The 25,035-nt window shown below is 32.9% G+C and overlaps 1 protein-coding gene across 6 annotated transcripts in view; it reads left to right on the top strand.

Moving 5' to 3' along the window:
* The window catches only part of LOC142324100 (uncharacterized), a 363,200-nt gene that overhangs the window by 13,748 nt on the left and 324,417 nt on the right, over nt 1–25,035 (top strand). For all 6 annotated transcript variants that reach the window (XM_075364751.1, XM_075364759.1, XM_075364778.1 and 3 more), the window contains exons 2-4: nt 7,540–7,701; nt 12,541–12,655; nt 16,377–16,528. In XM_075364751.1, the coding sequence (XP_075220866.1) occupies nt 7,540–7,701; nt 12,541–12,655; nt 16,377–16,528 (429 nt within the window). The remainder of the gene's footprint in view (nt 1–7,539; nt 7,702–12,540; nt 12,656–16,376; nt 16,529–25,035) is intronic.

The raw sequence follows: 25,035 nt of genomic DNA on the forward strand, positions 1-25,035 counted from the left end.
TGTTTCAGATGCCAAGGTTTTGGTCATACTACAACATCTTGCACGAAAACTGAGATCTGTGCTCGATGTGGTAAAGAAGGTCACAACGACACTAACTGCGAAGAAAGTGAAAAATGTGCAAACTGCAGTGGTCCACATACAGCCCGCTCCCGAGATTGCCCAACTTTTAAAGAAGAAAAGGCAATTCTCAAAATCTGTACGGAGCAAAAACTATCTTTTCCGGCTGCACGTAGAGAATATAAAAAGATAAACAACTCACGGAACCTGGTTAAACCAGACGTATCTTTTGCCACCGCTACAACTAAACAAATTCCTACAAATGCTAATAATCAGCAGTGCGGATCCTGCAATGAGCTTAAAAAACTTGTTCAGATGCTATCTGATCAAGTAGCTTCACTTACAGCCACTATCTCAGAGCTGACAAAAATGAATAAAAAGTCCTCCATCGCAGCTAGTGAATCAAACAGTATGATACATACGAAAGTTCCTATTCCCAAAATCGTACCGCCACGAATAGCGACTATCACAGCTGGCAGTAAGCCACCTAATAAGCTCCCCATAAAGGGAACCCACGTAACTATCTCTTCTGGGATGTCAACTACAGCATCCCATTCAAATAAATCTCCTCCACCATCTCCTCATATACTGGAGGATATGGTTGAAGAACCACCCGACCCTAGGGCATCGGAGTTCTTTAAAATAAAAAATTCAAAAAAGAAAAACCGAATCACGTACAACTAATTTTTATATAGTTTCCGAAATTTATTTTTTTATTTGCTTTTTACACTTATGAACATTATTCAGTGGAATGTTAGAGGTATTCGGTCCCGCATTGAAGATATTAGAGTACTGGCGCACACACATGATCCACTAATCATGTGTTTCCAGGAAACTCACCTCCTACAACATGACCGAATTACATTTAGAGGATACTTCTGCGAGAGATACGACTGCCTAGTAGACAGTAGGGAGAGTGGTGGAGTAGCGATTTTCATGAAGAATGGGGTGTCAGCTACAAGAATTCAACTAACCACTGTCATTCCTGCTATTGCAGTAAAGGTCACTATTCCCTTCAAATTGCATATCTGCAATCTGTATCTCTCACCGAACACTGTGTTCAGTGCTTTAGATGTCTCAAATCTCCTTACACAAATACCATCTCCATCGTTAATAGTAGGAGACTTCAATGCCCATCATATTTCCTGGGGCTCAACCTTCTGCTCCACTCGAGGAAATATGATAAACAGATTGAGACAAGATTTTGACCTTTGCCTACTGAATAATGGATCACACACATTTATGTCCTTATCAACTGGTGCTGTATCTAACCTTGATCTTTCCATATGCTCACCGAATGTACTCCCTCATTTTAATTGGTCGATTTGTGATGACTATCACGGCAGTGATCATAGACCAATTATTATTAGTTTCGGTTTAGACTGCGAGATTAAAAGAATGCCACGGAGATGGATTGTTGAAAAGGCAGATTGGAACGAATACTGTAAAGCATTCCAATCTCAGTATGACGATGGAGCGAACATCCTCGACCAATATTCTTCTTTTACGTCCATGATGCTTAAGAATGCCAACAGATATATCCCACAAACATCGGGTAATCCTAGACGTCCTTTCGTTCCATGGTGGAACGATGAATGCAAAATTGCTATTAGGAATCGACGGCAGGCACTACGTAAATTTAATCGTAGGCCCACAACAGAACATCTAAATTTATACCGCAGGGCTAGAGCGGTGTGCCGTCGAGTATTCTTGGACGCTAAGAGGAATTCATGGACGAAATACGTGAGCACTATCTCGCGCACTACTTCCACGTCTACTGTATGGAAGAAAATTCGTGCAATCTTCGGATCACCGAAACAATCTATTCTTGGTCTTATTGATGAAGGAGAACTCCTTTCATCATCCTCGGAAGTGGCAAATAGTCTAGCAAAATCTTTCCGCTCGGTGTCTCTCACCTCATCATATAATTACGATTTTCAACGGTACAAGATACAAATGGAAGTGTTGTCGTTAAACATTGGTGATTCGGTTGGTGAATTAAACACTCCATTCGTATTTAAAGAATTGTTACATGCACTTAAAAATTCACGGGACACTTCCCCTGGACCGGACAACATTCGCCTTTCCATGCTTTCACACCTTCCTAATTCGGCACTACAACAACTTTTGAATATTTTCAACGGTATATTCTCCGAACAAGTCTTCCCACCTGGCTGGTCAGAAGCATTTATTATACCAGTACTAAAACCTGGTAAAGACCAAACGAACCCCTCAAGCTATCGCCCTATTTCATTAACAAGCGTGTTGTGTAAAATAATGGAGAGAATGGTAAACCGCAGACTTACATGGTACTTGGAGAAACATGGCTTTCTATCTCCAGAACAGTGTGGTTTTCGACAAGGACGATCTTCCATTGACCATTTAGTGTCACTAGAAACAGCCATACAAAACGCTTTCCTCAATCGGCAACACCTCGTCGCTATCTTCTTTGATATAAAAAAGGCGTATGATACAGCCTGGCGACGTGGTATTCTTAACACTCTCCAAAAATGGGGAATCAAGGGCAATATGCTTGCTTTTATCCGGGGATTCATAAATCACCGAACGGCTCGTGTTCGTGTAGATGATTCGCTCTCAGATAGTGTCATCTTGGAGAATGGAGTGCCCCAAGGTAGTGTATTAAGTGCCACCTTATTTTCTGTAGCCATAAATGATATTACCAAATGTGTTCAGGCTCCTGTCTCATGCTCTATTCGCTGACGACTTTGCTATCTACATTGCAAGCCGTTCGGCACCTACAGCAGAGAGACTACTGCAGAACACTATATATCACCTTGAAGCTTGGTCCAGGATTACTGGTTTCACATTTTCAACCGAAAAAACAAAATGTGTAGTTTTTTCTCGGCTACGAAACCCTTCTATTCCGCAAATTTTTCTGAACGGTGAGACTATTACTATCTCTAATTACGTTAAGTTTTTAGGTTTAATTTTTGATAGTCGTCTTACTTGGGTCAAACATTTAAAAGAATTGAAAATAAAATGTTCCAAAATTTTAGATATGATGCGAGTCCTTACTAACACCAAGTGGGGAGCCGATAGATCATGTATGATACATTTTTACTATTCCTTTGTTCGCTCCCGTTTAGATTACGGTTGTGTGGCCTACTCATCAGCTCGTCAAACCGTGCTTAAAATGCTGGATAGTGTACATCATGCTTTCCTTCGGCTTGCTACAGGCGCGTTTAGATCAAGTCCTGTCGCAAGCTTACTTGTAGACTGTGGTGAACCATCACTTTGGGATAGACGAGACCAGCTCTTATTATCTTATTTTGCTCGTCTCAGAGGACAGCCAAATCACCCGGTTCTTGAGTCAGTCCTTAAAAATCCTAATCTAGGAAAGTATGAGGATCATCCACGTCGTACTGCACCTGTAGGTATCCGTACCTGGCGTCTGCTGCAGCATATAAATGTTGACACACCGTCATTCTTTCCTATGTACCCTTGCTCATATCCTCCATGGGGAATAAACCTCATAAATTTTAATTTTGACCTGACTACATGTAATAAACAATCAACACCATCTATCGTCTTTCAGCAGATGTTTCAGTGTGTTCTCTCCAAGACGAAACCAGACGCGGTTGTATACACTGATGGATCGAAACAAAACGATACGGTTGGGTGTGCTTTTGTTGTCAATGAGAGAACTTATATGTTTGGTCTCCCCAGTATTACGAGTGTGTTTACCGCTGAACTATATGCTATAAATAAGGCTCTAAACATCATTAACCCTAAATATAGAAAAATTCTTATTTGCAGTGACTCGTGTAGTGCTCTCCAAGCCTTAAAGAACTTTTATTCCAAACATCCTATCGTCATTGAAATTTACAACGCAATCGCTGAGTTGAATAATCGCAACACAGAATTAAGTTTTTGCTGGGTCCCTAGCCACGTAGGGATTCCAGGTAATGAACATGCAGATTCCGCTGCCAAAGAAGCATGTAACCAGCCTCCTTTCACCACCCGAGTTGCTACTTCTGATTTCATTAACTATGTAAAACAATTATTAAGAACAAGGTGGCAAGGTGATTGGACAGCTACTGTCGATAATAAACTCCGTCAGATTAAAGATTCTGTGTTACCATGGAACTCCTCATACAGAAAACCCCGGCGTGAGGAAGTAGTACTCTGTCGATTGCGGATAGGACACACGAGAGTCACACACGAGTACCTGTTTACAAGAGGACAACCACCTCTATGCGCAAGATGCAACTGCCGCGTGACTGTGCGCCACATACTCGTGGACTGCATATGTTATGCGGCATTGCGTCGTAAATTTAAAATTCCTAGTAACATCCGTGGTATCTTGCGTGACGATAAGGAGGTTTTAAACCGCATGTTTATATTTTTACGTACTATAGGGTTAATGCAAAAAATTTAATAAGTATGTATTCTTTAGTAATTGTATGTATTGTCCTATGTATTGTTTTGTTATCCGAGTAGGGAGCCTTTTACACTCCCTATCGGATTTTTTTGTATTTTTTGTATGTTTTTTAAATTCGTCTGTGATATTAGTTATAAGATTTTTGTGATATTAGTTTTAAGTTTTATCTCCTTTTTTAGTTTTAAGTTTTATTTATTTTTAATGATAGTTTTTAACGTAGTTTTAAGTTTTATTTATTTTTAATGTGATAGTTTTTAACATAGCTTTAAGTTTTATTTATTTTTAATTTGATAGTTTTTAACAGCGTTTTAAGTTACATATTAGTGTTTTTGTTATCCGAGAATGGGCCTTTTACACCCATTCCGGATTTTGTTTCTGTGATAGTAGTTTTAAGTTTTAATTTTATCTAAAAACCTAAAATTATTTTTATTTATTTATTTATTTATCTATTTATTTATTTTCCGGGCGATGATAACGTTCAACCGTTTTTCGCCCTTATTCATCCCTTATTCATCACCCTCATTCATCCTCTGAAGAATTATCTAAACGGTAGTTACCGGAGGCTAAACAGGAAAAAAAAAGAAGAAAGGTATAAGAGAACGACCCGGGGGTTGGTCTAGTGGTGAACGCGTCTTCCCAAATCAGCTGATTTGGAAGTTGAGAGTTCCAGCGTTCAAATCCTAGTAAAGGCAGTTAGTTACTTTTATACGGATTTGAATATTAGATCGTGGATACCGGTGTTCTTTGGTGGTTGGGTTTCAATTAACCACACATCTCAGGAATGGTCGAACTGTGAGACTGTACAAGACTACACTTCATTTACACTCATACATATCATTCTCATTCATCCGTAGAAGTAATACCTGAACGGGAATTACCGTTCAGGTAAAAAGGAAAAAAGAAGGGTAAAGAGAGCGATATCAGTTTATTACTCAATGACTGGCATAATTTAACTAAATTTTTATTTTTATTTTTACTATACTATTTGTTTATAATACAGTTTTAAGAATTTTCAGTTGAATTTCTTCTTTGTAGTTGGTTTTTATAACCTGTTAGGTTTTTTATACTCTTCATTGCTGCTGGAAAAATGTACATTAAAGTAACTGCATAATTTTTCAAAATAAATTATTAACTGATTGTATATTTATTATTTTAATAAAATGCTTGTTTTTTAACGTCTTTACTTTTGTTCTTATCTGTAATGATATCTTGGCACATTACATTGGATGTTGGGTGATATTTGTCTTAACTCTGGTCTTCCTGATATTTGTGTGTACATCTAGGTTATTTGAAGTTACATAAACAGAAATTTATAATTGTTTGCTATAAAAAAGCTATGTGGAACTGTTAATTCATTTCCACGTGGGTTGTCTGGATTAGAACTTAACAAATACTATTTTAAAGTAAATTTATCTTACTAGCGTTAGTATACAGTAATTTATCTCTTTAGCTTGAGTTAATTACAAATTCATAAAAAACAAGTTTATTCTTGCTGTCCTACTTGAGTGATTTTTTTTCTGAATGAGATTCCACTTGATTATTCACATCATACGAGGGATATCTCTGAAGTAAGACCGCTGGAAAATGTCTCTCCTTAAGGTTGGCGAACCTGTATGGCAACGCTTGTAATTCACCCACTGCATTGTTGTCTGTAAGTTGTCGCGTTGTAGTAAATCTTTGATTACGTGTGAGTTATTACGTTATAAAAAAAATAGGAAAATCGATGTTGCCGCCGACTGTGAAATACGCGGAGTCATATGTTTTTTAAACCATCGAAACGTTAAGCCGGCCGAAATTCATAGGCAGTTGGTTCCTGCGTATAGTGACAATGTAATGAATGAAAGAAACGTCCGAAAATGGTGTGAAAGGTTTATAAATAACAGAATTAATGTGTATGATGAAGAACGTTCGGGAAGGCCCTCGATAATCACCGAGGACTTGTTGAAACGCGTGGATGATGAAATGAGAAAAGATCGTCGCTCAACGATTTCCGACCTGGCCACTGTTTTTCCTGTTGTTTTAAGAAGAGTTATTATTGGTCGCGTAGTTCATGACCATTTAGGCTTCAGAAAGGTTTGTGCACGTTGGGTGCTGCACGTCTTAACGGAACGCCACAAAAAAAATCCGAATGGGATCTGCTTTGGAATTTTTGATGCGCTACTCAGAAAAAGGTGATTAGTTCTTTAATTCAATTGTTACCGGCGATGAAACGGCGGCTGACCGACGGCGTCATCTTCCTGCACGGTAATGCATGTTGCGGGTCTGACACGTGATTTACTGAGAACATTTGTATGGGAAATTTATAGTTACACATCATATAGTCTGGACGTAGTTCCTTCCGATTAACATTTGTTTGGGAAATTGAAAGAATTTTTGAGTGGTAAGCAATTCACAGGTGACGATGAACTTAAAAATCCTGTTAATCAGTGGCTAAATGGACTGGCGGCAGAAGAATATGACAAGAGTATATTGAAGCTGGTACATCACCATGATAAATGTTTTAATTCATGTGGTGATTATATAGAGAAGTAGTATAAGGTATGTAGTTTAAGGGAAATAAAAAAATATTTATAAATTTTTCAGAATAGGTTTTTTTTGCAATGAAACGGTCTTTACTTTTGAGATAACCTTTCGTACATTATCAAGAAGTTATTAGAGCTCCTTTTGAAGTTTCTTTAACATTCGTCTACTATTTACATAAAAACTTTGTGTTTACTATTTTGTGAGTAACTATTTTTTATAAACTATAATGACTTAAACTAGCTAAATTAATGTATAATGTGTAAATTTAACATGACACTTGTAAAGTTTCTGAGGTACAAGAGGCTGTAGTCACAGTTGTTTTTTCAAAAAGTAGTAATGTATATTATACAGAATGAAATACTCTGTGGGCTTGGCATGTTGATGTGCACCAATATCCATCTGAGCATGGGATGCTTGCTATTCAAGAATGACTTAAAAACTCATATGGGTTACCAGCAACCTTATTATTATGCGCCTAACATGTGTACAATTTTATTTCAGTTTTTTGTGGTTATGGAGGACAATTTTTTAATATTTTGTAGAATGTCTTTTGTCAGATGAAGAAGAATACTCAAATATTTGTTGGTAGTCAGAGGTTCAGTAGTGGACTTGATAATGGTGATCATAATGAACCAAGCCCTCATTTCACCCCTGGCTCTTCCACGCTCTCTCCTTTTGCTTCACGTAGTACTGGAGATGATGAAAGTGAAATGATTATGGTAAGTTTTCTTTATATCTTGTTTTTAAATACAATCAGAAGAATGCTAAATAATTTTTACTTAATACAGAGGAAACTGGATGTTTTGTTTCTAAAAAAAAATTGATTCTAACTGAAATTCCTTTTTTAATTTTGTTTTATAACTGGTTTTTGTTTCTTTTTAAAACTGAATTTTCCACATGATGAATTTTTTATTGACTATTATTGGTTCCCATTAGAAAATAAATTAATGTTTTTTTATTTCTGATTTTGTATATGTTGCTTGTAACTATTTTTTTATTTTTTGTAAGTTAAGTTATCTTTTAAGTTGAACTTTGTGTAGCATCCTGTTTTTATGGTGTTTACGTAAAAATAATCATTCTGTTTCTGCTATTAAAATTAAGTTAACAAAAAAAGGTAACTATAAATCAGTTTGGCATCTTCATTATTTGATTATTTACCCATATTTGTCACATAAATGTGAGAAAAATATTTCATTGAGGGTTGATGAGAGGGAACTTCTATTACCAATCCACTTCTGAAAAATAAAGTCCAATAAAAATGCAAAGACATGACGTCAAACAATCTAAATAAAAGTTGTTAAATGTATTTGCACCTACTTGTTTCTCTTAATGTAATTTGCCTGGCATATTGAATATTCTGTTTGCTACCAATTGTTTTTCTGTCATTAATGCCCTTAATGATACTGTTCAAAGTTTGGCCATACAATCTTAATTTTCTGACCCGCGATTATCATTAGATATATTTCTAAATACATTCATGATGATGCAGTTGCTTTGGCTTCTAATTGCCTCTACTTTGCATAACAAAGTGGTATGTAATGTGTAGATATTGGTTGAGGCATTTTGGTTTAGAATTAAAAAGTACTCTTATTGTACTGTTGGAAAATAAGTCCAAGTGAAAGTGCAATCGATATGATTCTGCAAAAACAGTGCAAAGTGATTGAAGGTTGAACATTGTCTTATACTGAATAACTGTTGGTTCCTCTCTTCTTTTACATACTCCCACTATTCTCACTTAACTGACATCGACACATACCCAGTGGCAAGCAAAATGAGCTACAGAACTTTACCCAACTAAACTTGATATACTGTACATCTTCAAAAATTTTTCTATGTTAAATTTTATTTTTTGGTAATGGGGGGGGGGGGGGAGTTATGAAGTGGCAAGATGTGCAGAAACCCTGACAAAATTTAACCCAATTAGCACAGTTTCCCTTATGTAGTATATATTGTCCAGCCATATATTATAACTATGTAGCCAGAAGAGTAAAAAATCAAGGTAATTTTAGATTATGTTAATTTTAAATACAACTTAATTGTAGAAATGTTAATGGTAAATACTTTAGTATAATTATTTTATCTTTTAAAGATATTAATTGAATATTTAATTTGCATATTAATTGTCATGCTGATGGACTTATTACCACTTCAGACAGTGTACTGCTATGCAAATCTTAAAGAGTCACAGAGAAGTTTGTTAGGCCAGGAGTTATGAATTTAAGGGCTAGTTTTATTTTATCAATTAATAGTATACCATTGTTGATTAATGGTTAGCACATTGATAAATATTCACTAAAGAATTAAATTACATTCATTATATTCTTATTAAAGTTTTAACCATCCACAGTGCCAAAATAAGTTACTGTGTTTCTAACTAAATTTTAGTGCAGGATGTTCAACTTAAAAGAAGCCTTTGACTCAAAATTTTATATTAAATGCACATTATTGTTAAAATGCACATATTGGTGTGAGATGAGTAAAATAATGTGGAAGATGTTAGTATGACTAGAGATGGAGTGGTGAGGACTTTTATTGCCTTCACATTTGAGTATTACCAGTTTGTGTCGAGCATTGGCTTTTGAATAAGGTTGTGTAATCGTGTGTTGTTTGTTAAAATGTAGTTAACTGTTGAAAAATGTGTATTTATAATGGAAACTTATTTAGAGATGAAATCTCATGTTGTATGTCAGTGAAAATTCAAAGAGAAATTTGTAAAGGAAGCACCAGCAAAAAGTGCTGCTATTCAGAAGTTTGTTAAAAAATTTTGTGAAGCAGGTTCAGTGTTAGACCAGAGAAACGTTCTTCACACAGGTCAGTTTTAATGACACAGGTTGTACAGGACATTAAAGCAGTAGTTACAAGATATCCTCATAAATCTTTGCAGAGACTAAGCGAGGAAAAGAACATATCACTAGGTTCACCCCACACTGCAGTAAGGAGCATGCTGAAATGTTATCTGTATTGAATTCAGGTTTTCTGTGAGCCAACTAATGGTGATTATCTTAAATACTGTCAATGATTCAAGAATTTCATTAGAGGCAACATAGCATTTTAGATTAATTAAATATGGGTTTCACCTTGTTGGGTTTATTAATAGTCAAAACTATTGGACCTGGAGTACTGACAACCGGCATATTTTCTTTGAATCTCTCCTACATCCACAAAAAATATATGTATGATATGCATTTTCTAGGTGACAACAATAGAACCCTTGACTTTGGGAAAACTGGGGATGCTGCCATCTACCAAGAAATTATCCAACAGTTCATAGCCTTAGTGCAACAGGATGAGTGTTACTGCTGGTTGCAACAGGATAGCACCACATACCATACAGATCTCTCTACTATGGAGATGCTACAGGATTGTTTTATTGGAAGAATAATTTCTAAAGGATTGTTGCCACCAAGATCCCCTGTTATGACTACACCAGGCTTCTTTACGTGGAGTTACTTAAAAGAAATTGTTTATAGAAGCAATCTACACACCTTGCAGGAATTGAAGACAAATATTACTGATGCCATCTAGGAAATAGACAGGGTAGAGCTAACAGCAGTAGGCGGGAATATGGTCAAACGTATTGACAAGTATATAGACGTGGATGGACATCTTTTTCAACAACTTTTATAAATGTTTGCTAATAAAATATTATTTTATAGATTAAACTAAGTGATGGGGCCTCTTTTAAGTTAACCACCCTGTAATTACAGCACTTGTACAGTATTGTAATATGTTACACAATATATAAATAACTTGTGTTTCATTACTGTTTAATTGCATTATTAAATTTTTTTTATAATGCTTTATTTTTGGCATTAGCAATATCATGGGAACATAACATCCATAACAGTAGCATTGTTTTCTATTTATTTTTAAGTCAATGCTGCTTCACAGTTATTTTTCTGCTTTGTTTTTGCCCATTTTTACCAAATTTAAATTGTCATACACTACTTTACATGTTGTGTTATCTGTGTTCTTATTGTTAGCGTCCTAATCAGTATGTTCATATTGTTTGTCATTAATACATAAGGAAAGAAATATCCCTACAATAGTCACTCTGTGACAGACATGCCTTATAAATACACAGGGTGAAACACTTGTGGGATGAAAATCTCAATTGGGATAATTTCCCATTCCAAATTTAAGAAAAAATAAGTATCATGCAGTTGGTTAATGGATAAGTTCTCTTATTAAATAGAGAATCTGGAATAAAAAAAAGTCCATGGCTGCTTAAATTCATAAATGTAAATAAAATTATTATTTAGGGTAGCTAGTATTCTTTTTTTTTAAATTCGGCAAACCAAAATATTGTTTACAATATTTTACTCTTTATGCTTATTTCTTTTATTTAAGAGGTAAGTATTAAAAAAAAAGAATGTAATTAAAAATGTAAAAACAAAAAAAAAAAAATAATATAATGTATGAAGTGCAGGCAACTCATAAAGTAATTTTATGGGAAAATAAAAAGACATTAAATATAATACTGCTATAAATTAAATTATATTATTTACTTACTTGTTTTGACATAAAATTCGGTCATAGAGTGTTTTATATTCAGTTTGTATGTAAATAAAATTACTACAGTTGAAAGTGAGGTTTTTGTATATAAATTCAATGTTGTGTGAGACATGCTGATATGTTCATGACTTATTACTATTCTTTGTTTTCTTGATAAAAAAAAAACTTACTTTACTTTCTTAAAAAAAGGTATTTTTTAATAAAATAATAGCATAATGGCAAATAACCTTTAAAAAGAAACAATTTCCTACTTTTATGTAGTGTAGTGTATTTTATAATAATAAACAAAACATTTTGTACTTTTAAACTTAAATTTACAACTAAAATGTGAATATCATTGCTAGTATTAGCTAAACTATCTTCTGTTTCTACTTCTTGCATGTCTGATCATTTTCTTTCTCTAAATGGTTTTGCCCTTTCTCTTATAAGTTTCTTACCTTTCTTGTTTATGTTCCTTTGATATTATTATATTTATTTTAGATAGTAGAGTAATATTTTGATAGTAATGTTATATACATGACTAAAGTATTTATTATTATATAAAAGATTCTATTGAATAGTTGGGGATGAAATATTAACTTCTAAATAGTATGGTTTTCTATTATACTATAACCAAAAGAATACACTGTTTGACAAAGATTTATAAGTATCATTTACCCTATCTGAAAAAAAAAAAATTTTCTTGTTAAAACACTATTAAATGATACATGAAAAGCAACAATAAAACTTGTATGTAATTAGTTAGGTTAATGATAAAAGGATGTTTTGTAATTATATAATTACAGGATAGGTATAATTGAAAAAAAATTGATTTTAGACAACTCATTAATAATCCGTTGGCTGGAAATTCAGGTTAATATTTGGGTAATGTCATATTAATTTGTAGAATGCTACATTTAATTATTTTAAAATATAAATGTATAATTTGTTATATGAGCATTAGATATGGTTTCAGGAATGAATTATGATATGCAAAAACAATAAATCTTGTATAAGTGCCGTGAGCATTACTGGCATTTAATATGTTTATTTTGTTATTACAGACTGAAGGTATTACAGCTCAACTTAAAAGAATTGGTGGTCAGTCAAAGCCACAGAATAAAAAGTATACTGAGTACCTTGTTAATCGTATTAAAGAACTGGAAGATAGCCTTAGCAGTACGTATATATATTTTTAATTTATAATCGTTTCTAAGTAAATTCATTCAAATTCTTGAGGGGGTTTTTATGATTGAAATTTACTACTATTGATTACTTATCTTCAACAGACAACAGTCATTTAACTAGTATTCATAGAGAATTTTTCAATTTTGCTGCACTGGTTTTGGGTACACTTTTTTTTTAGTTAAGTTAATCCCTTCACTAATGCATTTTTTTTTTCTTTGGTGCAGTAATCATTTTGATTTTCTCTGTGTTCTAGTATACAGTTGATAACAGTGTAGAAGATAAGAATGATCTCATTAAGAAAGGTTCGACAAGATTTTTTAATCAAATTGCATATAAACATTTAGTCAACACCTTCTAACACTTCTAACACCATGAGGTGTTGGAAGTTGAACATTATCTGTCTCTTTAATGTTGCTAAATTTAAAAGCCCGTAAAAACATAAAGTAGGTAGTGCCTTCTATTTTATAATAAAAATTGCTGCCTTATTCTATAACTTCATTAAAAGTGGTTGATAAAAAAAATTGAACTTTCTTTTTAGATAAAAAATCTCAAATTACGATTTATCTGGACTGTAAGCTAGTTATTTTATTTAAAGAATTTTCCCACTAGGGTGATGAGTAATAAAATATTTCTTGATTCACTCTTGTAATTGGAAGCTATTACTGTTTTGGATGTACATTATTACAATTTCCTCCTTAATGACTAGCTTGTGTAAATATTTAAATTACCTGGTGGTGCTTTAGCTATTTTCCTGCCATTTTTGTAAAACTGATCAGGTATATTTTTCAACATATTCTCATAAAATTTTCAGTTGTTGCTTTTAAGCTTGCATTTAAAAAATTTTAGTATAATTTTCCTATTAATCAAAAATTCTATTAATCAAAATTTTTCAAAAATTGAACCCTATTCAATCTTTAAAGCATCATATAGCTTACCCATCACCATGAAGTTCATAATCGGGTAGCAAGTATTTTTTTTAAAGCTGTTAATAGATGTTGACAAAAACATTAGTTTATATAATGGATTTACAGTCAAACAAAGCCAATATTTTTCTCCTTTTTAATGGGGTAGTTAGCATTATAATTTTAGAAAAAAGTAACAGCCACAGTGAATTGGGTCTAGGAATAAGCAATTATGATGTGTCAAGTCTGCATTTCAGTGCTCAAACTGGGTGTATGACATATCATACCGGGTGATTAAAAACATACTTCATAACTTTAAAAGCATGGATCAATCCATTTTAAGTGTCTCAAAAAACATAAACTGGTTGCTTGACTAATAACAAAAAAATTGAAACTTACCCACTTATTTCCTACAAGTTTTAGGACCATAAACTCTTTTTTTTTATTTTTTTATTTAGGTAGTTTACCTGTGATGGCCATTTTTGTTATGGTGCACACATTATTTTTGTGATTTTACGGGCTTACGGAAAAAAATCATAACTAAAAAACTGTATATTGGTCCTGGAAGGATGAAACAAAAGCAGTTTATTCATACTTTCTCAAGGTAAAAGATTGATCCAGTGATTTATTTACCTATCTCTCTTCCTTCTATGAGAAAATTATCAATAAAGTTGAACATGAAAAACAGTGAAATTTCACTTTTTTTTAAGAGAAAGGGATGGCATACACAGTTTGAATTATTTTTTTATATGTAGGTATATGTTAGAAGTTTTACAATAAATAATAATGGTGATATACTATACCCCTATTTATGAATCTTTGAAAACTAATTTTTTTTTTTAAATTCAAATTTTGACTTCAAATAACTCTGATGTGGCTGGTGATAAAAATTTCAAATTTTCACAACTTACACTGTTTTTGTAGATGTTTATGGCACACAAAAAAAATGTTTCTTGTGTATTGTACTAATAAAAAAAATCATGGAAAACCTGTTAAAATTGATACCATTTTGATTCACTAAATAAGTGCCTCAAGGGCGTTTCTTGTCTTCTTTGTGCTTTAATATGTTTATATGTAGAAATAAATATTAATATTTACTTATTAATATTTTATAGTTGAAATAGACTTGTTTAAACCATTTGACTGCAGTGTTCATGTTATAATAGGCGCTTGAAGTCATTTGCAGTCATGAGGAAATTTTATATTGCAACATGACTACTTATGCTTGTTGCATCATTTAGCTTTGCAGTTACAGACTAGTCAGTGATATGTTCACATCATCACAAAGTGTCTTAAATTATATTCTGTGTTTGGAAGTGCTTATTAAATAAATAAGTTCAATAATATTATATTTGCAAATTCTGTGGTACTAGTACAATCCTTATTGGTGCGGATGTGAATGCTAAGTCACATTTGTGGCAATACCAATTCACCGATGATTGCGGTGAATTAGTAGAGGGTTTCTTAGTCCAGCATGGTCTTCAAGTATTTAATGTACCTGGGGGGTTGCCCACCTAAGCAGGTAGTGTAGATGGGCGATGGTTGTTTGGAGGAATGAACATTGACTTACTGTTGGTAGGTATATCTCTACTAATGTTTGTAACTGAAAGGTAGTTGATGATTAGTTAAGTGATCATCGATTGATTCTTTATTAGATTGCTGATGATATGAGTGAGTGCTACCAATGTAACATTCCGGTTCAGCAGGCTGTTTTCTGCACAGGCATATGGAGTGGAAAATATTTGTTGATTTTCTTTTGGCCATGCTTCGAGTTTTGGAATCGGAATTTGGAGGTTTTGGATTTGAAGAACATGCCAGTGAGTCATGGCAGTGGCCTTTATTGATCCTGCCAATAATTTAATTCCTTGCAATTCTGGTTGAGAGAGGCTTGCTCCATGGTGTAGCAAGGAATTCTCAGCTTTAAAACTGTCAGTCGTTTGTGAAGAGCTTCTCAGTGTGAGGGTGATTTGAAAGAGCAGGCAATTCTTGTGATTGAATACAAAGATCGTAGATCTCAATATTTTCACAAAGTTTGGACAGCAAAGAGGGATTCCTGGCATTCCTTTGTGCATGAGCAAGGGAACAAAGATCCCTGGGGAGTTGTTTATAAGGTATTGGAACACAAACATTAAGACATTCTTCTGTCTGCCCTCTTGACCTGGCAGCCAAAACTGCCACATGGAGGGTCTCTTCTCCTATGGGGTCAGGATGTCCTTTCCATTACCTCTTAGGAGATTAGGACAATATTACTTAAGGAGATGGGGGAGTACATTACTGATGAATGGTTTTGTGTTTGTTAGTTTTAATATATTATGCTGTAAAAAAATTTACTTTAAGTTGAGATTAAAGAGCTAACCTGAAAAAGCTCAGGCTTCCTTAAGAAACCTTTGTTAGTCCTGAAATTGTGTGCTGAGTGGTGTTATCCAACTAAATTATAAACCATTGAACCAGACCTTCTATCAGAAGTTTACATTTAAAATTAAGCTTGGATGAAATTTCATTATCTTGATTTTCTGTGATTAGGGTATGAATAACTTACGGTAAGTTTATTGTTACCGATTTTAAATGGCTGGTATTTGTTTTTATAAATGGTGATCAAATAGATTTCAGGTAATATTGTGATAAATGAATAAGTAATTAAAATTTAATTGTGAATAACAACCCAATAGCTTTTTTTCATGAAATAGATAAAAGCTAAATTTGTTAGCTATTGACTAATTTAATAGCACTATTTATTAAGAATGCATTTTATTTCAAAGCTAAAATAAATTACTTGTGGTAGTAGTTTTGATTTTTTTTTGTGTTAATAGACCGGAACATGATGGTGAGTGCTTTACAACGAGAACTTGACTTAATGAAAGATGTGTCTGTGGTTGATGCATCAGCTGGTCCCTTAAATAATAGTATATTTTCACCTGATAGTGGAGATAGTTCTGATCAGATGGGTAACACTCGATCCAGGGTATGTATTAAAAGTGTTTTTTCATTTAAGGATTTATGTATTTAAGAAGCATGAAAATAAGTATTTTGTTTATTGCAAAAGAAATTTTTCAAAAATTCTTTACTATTGACTTTGTATAAAAACAAAACTAAGCAATTTTGAGGGGGTTTGATAAGTCAATGATTTCTCAGAAGGTGGCACTTCAATTGCTACTTTCTCTCCATCGTTTGAAAGTCTTATCTGATCAAGGCTTAAATACAAAGTTTCAAGGCAGTTTGATAATTAGTAGATTTTTGACAGTGTTTGTAATTTGATGTATCAAGAAAAAGTGGAAAACATGGAATTCCATGTACTTATAAAACACTACTATTTGCAAAGAAAAACAATTAAGGGAACAGAACAAAAGCTTCTAAGATATTATGGAGAGTTTTGCTTCATCACATGGAATTGTTCAAAAATGGTTTACTGAATTTCACTGTGGTTTTGTAAAATTACAAGTGATGCTGGGTGTTCGTGATGTCCAAAAGATGTGATTACCCCAAAAATCTGATGTGGACACTACATGACTTCCTTGTATGCCTACAATTAGATTACATATATACATTTTTTTAAAATTAAAAGTACATAAAATTTTATTTCATTTATAAATTTCATATTTTTTTTTTAATTATTATTAAATTATTATGTATGTAATATTTTTTTACAATTGAAGGTTATTAATTATTAAAAAATCTGTATATTTAAATTAAAAAAAAAAAAAAAAAAAAAAAAAAAAAAAAAAAAAAAAAAAAAAAATGAAGTCTGATTCGAACCAATGTGCCTTCCCCTTGTGAGATCCAAATATTTCATTAAATAAAATTTCATTTGGCTATAACTCTGGAACAATTGAAATGAAGTACTATTTATGATATATTGTTGAATAGCTCTCAATGAGGGCTTATTACCGCAGTTAAGAAAAAGTAAAAAATCCACATTTGTTTGGAATTTGGGTTTTTTGGATACATTTGGTTCAGTTGATTGCAATCAAAACAGAAGGTGCACAACAGATGTCACAGCAGTCTAAATCCAAAATTTCAACATTCTACGGCTATTCGTTTTTGAATTATCTGAGATACATAGGTACATACAAACATCATGTTGAAACTAGTCAAAATGGATTCAAGGATGGTCAGAATGGATATTTCCTTAGAAATTTGAAAACTGAAATTTTTTGTGATTGCAATACTTCCTTTAATTCGTGTAAGGAAGTAAAAATGATTGATAAAATCCATGATATCATACTGAAGATCTCCAAACAAAGGTACGTGGGGCACCCTATTCTCCAGGATTAGCCACTTTTGATGTCTTTTTGCTTCCAAACCTAAAGAAATGTCGTGGTGGAAATAAACTTTCTTCAAATGAGCAAGTTATTGCTGAAAAGAATGAGGATTTTTTATTGAGTAATCATACAGTAAAAGTAATCATAATACTTTTTGGAAGGCATAAAAAAGTTAGAAAATCACTACAATAAGTGCTAATCAAACTGAAAGAGAAATATATTGAAAAATAAATTGAATCTTTGTAAAAAAATGTTGTTTTATTTTATAATCACTGACTTGTCAACCCACTCCCGTCCCATAAATAAAGTAAAATAAAGATACCAGAAGTAAAAAGTATGAGAGATAGATATATTTTAATTGTATCGGTGTATAACATGTTCGTTAATACACAGTACAAAGCGTACTTTGTTTTTAAATTTAGAAATTGTTTTTAAAAATTTAGAAGTCAACTTTTTTTTTTTAAAAACCTTAAAATAGAAGTTTACAAAATACCAAAAAACAGCATATAAGTAGTTAATAAATTAATCAAATAGAAATAAGTAAAGATAACAGTTTAATCTTTTACAAAATAGACATGTACAGAAATATTCCTATAAAAAAGTCATTATATGACTTAAATTAATCCTTAAACTTCTTTAAATTTAATTTAAAATGGTCTATTCTACCAAGTAATGATACCAGTACTGCTAAAACACTGTGTAATTCAAAATTAATGTTCATTAAACAAAGCATTAACAGTGGATTCACACTAATTAGTAGTATGTAAAAGAAGTATTTGTACAGCTTGCAAAAGAAAAATTCGTTTTAACATCATAAATATCCATGAAATAAAATTTTGGATTAGGTATATCAATACCCATGTAATAAACAAGATTTAATTAAAATACAGTTTGCATATTTGAAATTGTAAATTATAAAATAAATTCTTTGGACATCATCATTACAAAATATGAAAACATAGTAGAATGAGATGTTTATTAAAAAGTCAGTGGTTTCAGTCACAGTAGCAAAGAAACAAATCAGTACATCCTCATTACCTACCACAAAGTAGCAACTTTAACATAACAAGGCTTTATGTAAAAATTATATTAATTTGTTAATATATTTAATAAATTAATAATTTCATCAGTTAATGATATACTCTATTAATAACTCTAATATACTCTATTAATGTAAGTAAGGAAATAAAAATAATAATTATAATGTAAGAGATCAGTATGTTTAATAAAGAAGAGTTAAAAATACTGAAACTTGTTTCTACTTTTGTCGTAACTACTACATTTCTTCACCTTTTTATATGCATGATGTGCAGAATATTTTTATAAATCTAATTAAAGATTCTTTAGTTGATCTGTCACATACATTGTGAATATTTGCAGTATCCATCTCTGAGGAATGCCTATCACATTCTGAAATAACTTTGAGCAACAGTCTGTGGACCTTGTCTACATTCAATTGCAGATGACTCATTTCCCTGCTGTGCAGTATTTTAACATATCTTGTAGTATCTCTTCTGTAAAGTACTTGCCTTTGAAACCATACATTTTCTCACTAAGAAGTCTCAAAATCTAGATCATGACTCATTTTAAACACTAGACTTATGGTTCAACTCAATACCCACCAATTGCTCAATACATACTGAGCAGTTGATGTGTACAGACATTGTGCGACTGGGCTCCTGGTTAATAATAGTCGTAGAACGTACAGTACAAGTTAAATCATGAGCAATTGCCATAAGTATATAAAGCTGGTTAATTGCAATTTGAAGAATAAAGTTAAATGTAAAATCTGTAAAAATTATCATTCAAAATGTGTTTTGCTCACTGATAAGTGCATTAAAATTGTTATATTCGGTGGTAGGGCTTGGTTTTGTAGTGAGTGAAAACATGACCATAAAGCTAGTTTTATGCTAGCCCAATGGCCCCCAAATCAGCATCAGAATCAGAAATGGTAATTAGTGAGTGTGACACGTCAAAAGTGATAGGCTGTTAAACAGTAAAACAACTCTGGTGAACTTGAAGGAAGATTGATTTCGTCTCGAAGGAGAAGGGAACAGGATTTGGTTGCTTCTCTTATAATGTAACATAATGAGATGGATGAGAACAATAAAGTTTTGAACAAACAACAAAAAATAATTGAGGAGCAAAATGGAATTATTGAAAGTCTGCCTGGTGAAAATTTAATCTTGAAGAAAGAAGTAGCAGACCTGTAGGTGAAACTTGAAAACTGTGAACAGTATTCCAGGGCGAACACAATTGAATCATTTGGTATTCCTGATAAACTGGGTTAGAACATCTTAAATATTCCTGATTGTTAATTGTTCCTAAATTGTTGCTGATAAACATGGTAATTGAGGTGGGAAAGGCTTTGGATATGAACATCAAGGAAGATATGATAGATGTGTGCCACCAGCTCGAAAAACAAAATAATCAACCTTCATTAAGTATTACCGCTCTGTTCATTTGACAAAGAAAACCTGTTGTAAAGAAGGTGTGTGAAGAGAGATTTTTTCAATTATTATTGCAAACTTGTTGAATTTTATTTACTAACGGGTAGGCAGGTTAAACAAGAAAACGGGTATAAATATGGGTGGATAGATAAAGAAACATTAAATTTGGAAAAGATGAAAAAGAGGTTCTGGTAATATCTAGTGAAAGTTATTTGAAAAAAAATGTGCTGTTAATTTTTATTTTGTTAAGTGTATTAATGACATTTATGGAGGTCCAAGTAAATTTGTTGTATCAGAGTTATGTACTTCCAGTATAGTTTTATATCATGAAAGATAGTGATAATTATAATCTGTCAGTTTATTATCAGAATGTTTGGAGATTATGAACTAAATTAGACTTATTTATTGCTTCACTTTATTCTATGAATTATGAGACGTAATCAGTTTGGCTGAGTCCTAGTTGAATTCTAATTTTAATGTTAGTAAACGTATTTGACAATAGATATTGCGTTTTATTGTTGTGATAGAAACCAAATAGTTATGGGTATATCACATGATGTAGGGGTTTGATTGCTATCTGTCTACATTCAAGGCCTCACTAAATTTGTTCACGGTTGACAATAAAGTTTGGCATGTTACAAGTAAGTTTGGAAATGTAAACAAACAATACGAGGTCTGTTTAGAAAATAACCGAACATTTTAAATTATGTGCCAATGGAGATATTTAGAGATGAACCATTGGCAGCATTGTGTTCCACATAACCTCCTCTGCAACCACATGTTCTAGGATTGTTGATGTTTCATTTAGTTTTCATGTTATTGTTATTTGAGTGCAACGTGTTTAAGTGTTAGTAGTGGTTTTTATATTGTGCGATTTTTTTTGATGATTTAACCTTTGTCTCAATGTTGTAGCCGTAAACCCAGCTTTCGTCTCCGGTTATGATCCTTTGCATGAATGTTTCATCATCATTGGCTTGTTCAAGAAGTTGCCAACAAACATTCACTCAATGTTCTTTCTGCTGTTCGGTCATCAAATAAGGAACAAACTTTGCTGCAACTCCATGCATGTTCAATTTTTCAATCAAAATGTCGTGACATGATCCAATTGAGATGCTAACCTCTTCTGAAAGTTCTCTGACAGTCAATCAGCGATTTGCATGCACCAGATCATTGATTTTTTGATCGTGGATGTCATCAGTTGAAGTCAAAGGCCTTCTTGGTCAAGGGTTGTCTTTAGTTGATTGATAACCACTTTTAAATCATTAAAATCATTTGTAACATTGTGTATAACCCAGTGCATCATCTCCATAAGCTTGTTTCAAAAGTTGAAAGGTTTCTTCTGAGAAAGTTTTCTTCTCGGTGTTTCATGAAAAATTTTACATTGTATCCTTCCTTGCTCCCAAAAATCGCACATTACAAAAATTGCTATTAACACTTAAACATGTTGGACTCAAATAACAAAAACACAAAAACTAAACAAATTATCAACAATCCAAGAACATGTGGTTACAGAGGAGGTTATGCAGAACACAATTCTGCCAACAGCATGACACTAAATATCTCTGTTGGCACATACTTAAAAATGTTTGGTTATTTTCTGAATAGACCTCATATTAACCTGTGTATTAGAAAATGATTTCTGATTACTGAATGAAGGTAATATTATATTTTGAGATTTTAACCTGACTGAAGTAACTGTAATTTTTGTGCAGGTTCTAATAAAAGTAAACGAATTGCAATTTTCTGTCATTTTTTGGTCTGAAATCTTATAATTCAATAAAGAATGTTGTTGGAAATACTTTAGATTTGATTCTTAGTTATGTGTATTTGAAAACTGAACATGAATCTGTTCCACTGGTAATGGAGGATATTTTTCATCCAGCTGTCACTTTCTGTGTGAAGTGTTCCCAATTATCTATGCATGAACCGATTATCTTGAATACTTGAATTTCAAGAAAGGTAATTTTTATGAGCTTTATGATGTATTATCTGGATTGAATTGGGAATCTTTGTATAATTGCATAAATGTGGATGAGACAGTTGATTGTTTCTATGATTTGATTTATTGGGCATTTGCTTTGATTATACCCAGTGTAAAAAGAGTGACTAAATCTAAATATCCATTTGATTTAATAACTAATATTATTCAGAAAATCAAATTAAAGAGTAAATTTGTTTGTAAGAAGAGAATATCAGTTTACTATTTAAATAGATTTAAGAAAGTAAGAGCTTATATTAAGAATGAAATAAAGATCACATACCAATTGTATTTAACTAACACACAGAGGGAAATAGGAATTAATATTACGCTGTTTTGGAATTACGTGAATAGTAAAAGAATGAAGCAGTGGCAACAAGTAAACTATGTGCGTGGTGATATTAAAATCTCTGACAATGATGTATCTCAAGCATTCGCTAATTTTTTTTGCTTCAGCTTATTGTAACTCTGAGAATGATGAAATTGATGATGTTGACAGTTCTTTGGATGGATGTTGCGATGTTGATACTCTTGAGATGAAATACATTACACTTACTCGTTAAAATTTCACCTTACGTAATTAAAGGATGTGCAAGTATTGTTTGTCATCCTTTATACTATATTTTTAATCTGTCATTGAAGTAAAGCAAATTTCCTAATAAATGGAAACTAGCTAGAATTACTCCCGTACATAAATCAGGTGACGTTAATGATATCTCAAATTATAGATCAATATCTATAATTAATTGTTCAGAAAAGATATTTGTGTCTATCATTTATGGAATGGTATTTGACCATTTGAAGTATTGTATTTCAGATTCTCAACAGAGCTTCTGTCTGAACTGTTCTACAATTATTAATCTGGTTACATTTACATTTGATATGAGGGTCACTAAAAAGTTATCTACCTAGAGGTGGTGCGAGTTACGTATTGAGATGTGTTTGATACCTATATGTGGTTTATAATATGTGTGTGCTATGACCTAATTGTGATTGAATTTCTTTTACACATGTTGATGCAGAAGCTCGCCGAAGTTAGTAACCCGGCTATGGCAATGGATTTGCAGAAATTGTAGCATCAATCAATCATAAAGTTTCTCATCAAAGAAGGGAAAATGTCCAAAGAACATCCATAGAAGCAGGTTACTGTATATGGTGATAATGCGCTTTAACAATATCAAGTGAAATTCTAGTCCAAACAATTGTAAGTGGGGCAGGGAATCCATCAAAGATGATCCCTGCAGCGAAAGGCCTGTGAAAGCAGCCACACCTGACATCTGCCAAAAAAGTGGACAGATTGGTTATGGAAGACAGGCATGTTAGGATTGCAATACTTGCTACAAAATGTGGGTGTCTGAAGGAACCATTATAGCAATACTTTATGATCATTTACACATGACAAAAATCAGTTCCTCATGGGTCCCACAAAACCTCACACCACATCAAAAGCAATGTCATGCACTGTTGAACTTCCAGCCGTGTAAAAGGAATTTTATGGATTTTTTCAGCAGGTTGGTGACTGGTGATGAAACATGGGTTCATTACTGGGATCTTGAGATCAAACAAGAGTCCACGCATTGGCACAAAGGATCCCCAACACCCAAAAAATTCAGGACCCAGCACCCAGCTGGGAAGATCATGGCCACAATTTTTTGGGATATTGAGTGAATTTTGTTGATTGAATACATGGAGCCCAAGCAGACTTATCACTGGTAATGTTTACGCTGAGTATCTTCAGACGCTACAGGCAGCATTAAAGGAAAAACGGCAAGGGAAGCTAACCAAAGGTGTCTTGCTTTTGCATGAAAATGCTCCAGTCCACTCATCACATGTTGCAAAGCAAATTTTGAGGGAGTGTGGATTTCAAGAACTTCCAAGTAGTAGAACCCTACTACAGTCTGGACCTGGCCCCCAGTGATTTTTTCCTGTTCAGAAACCTCAAGAAAAACCTTTGGGATGGAAGTTTTCACGACGATGATGAATTGAAAGCTGTTTCAGGGTATTTTGAGGAACAAGATAAAGATTTTTTTTACTCTGGCATAACCTCTGTGCAGGGTAAATGGAGCAAGTGTGTGGAGGTGCTAGGGACCTATATTGAAAAATTCAAATGACACTACCTCTCCAGCTCCACTCTTTCTAAGATAGACATATAACATTTTGAGTGGCCCTCATGTATCTTATAATTTGGATTGTGGATTAGGTGTGGATGCAGTTTGCCTCTACTATAAAAAGGCATTTGATAGTATTGACTGGTCAGTATTAAAAAAAAAAAAAAATTATTTTGGGTTTCACAATAATTTTATAAAATTTTTTGATATTTACTTAATGACGTTATAGTAATTTTGTATTACTCTGAGGCTGTAGGTCAGATATGTTTTGTAATTTTGGGAGTTCCCCATGAAAGTAATCTAGGCCCTCTTTTATTTTTATTATTAAACGACAACCTCCCTAGGTGCCTCAGATGTTCAACATGTTTGATGTGTGCAGATGATATTAAAATTTATCGCTTGATCCTTTCTAATGATGATTGCATTTTACTCCAGCAGGATCTTGATATTATTTTAAGGTGTTGTCATATTTATGTAGAAAATCACCTCAGTGGTACTTTTTTATAAATCTATGATTCGCTTGGTGGAGCTTCTGATGCTACTGGAACGTGTTTGTTTCTTTGTGCCTCCAAGTAGACCTAGACCCAATATGTTGTTCATTATTCCAATGTTGTTGATCTCAGATATAATTTTGAACATTTTTTGTATAATTAATTAATTTCTTTTACTGTATT

The sequence above is a fragment of the Lycorma delicatula genome, chromosome 1 (assembly GCF_047948215.1).
Source record: "Lycorma delicatula isolate Av1 chromosome 1, ASM4794821v1, whole genome shotgun sequence".
NCBI classification, from domain to species: Eukaryota; Metazoa; Arthropoda; class Insecta; order Hemiptera; family Fulgoridae; genus Lycorma; species Lycorma delicatula.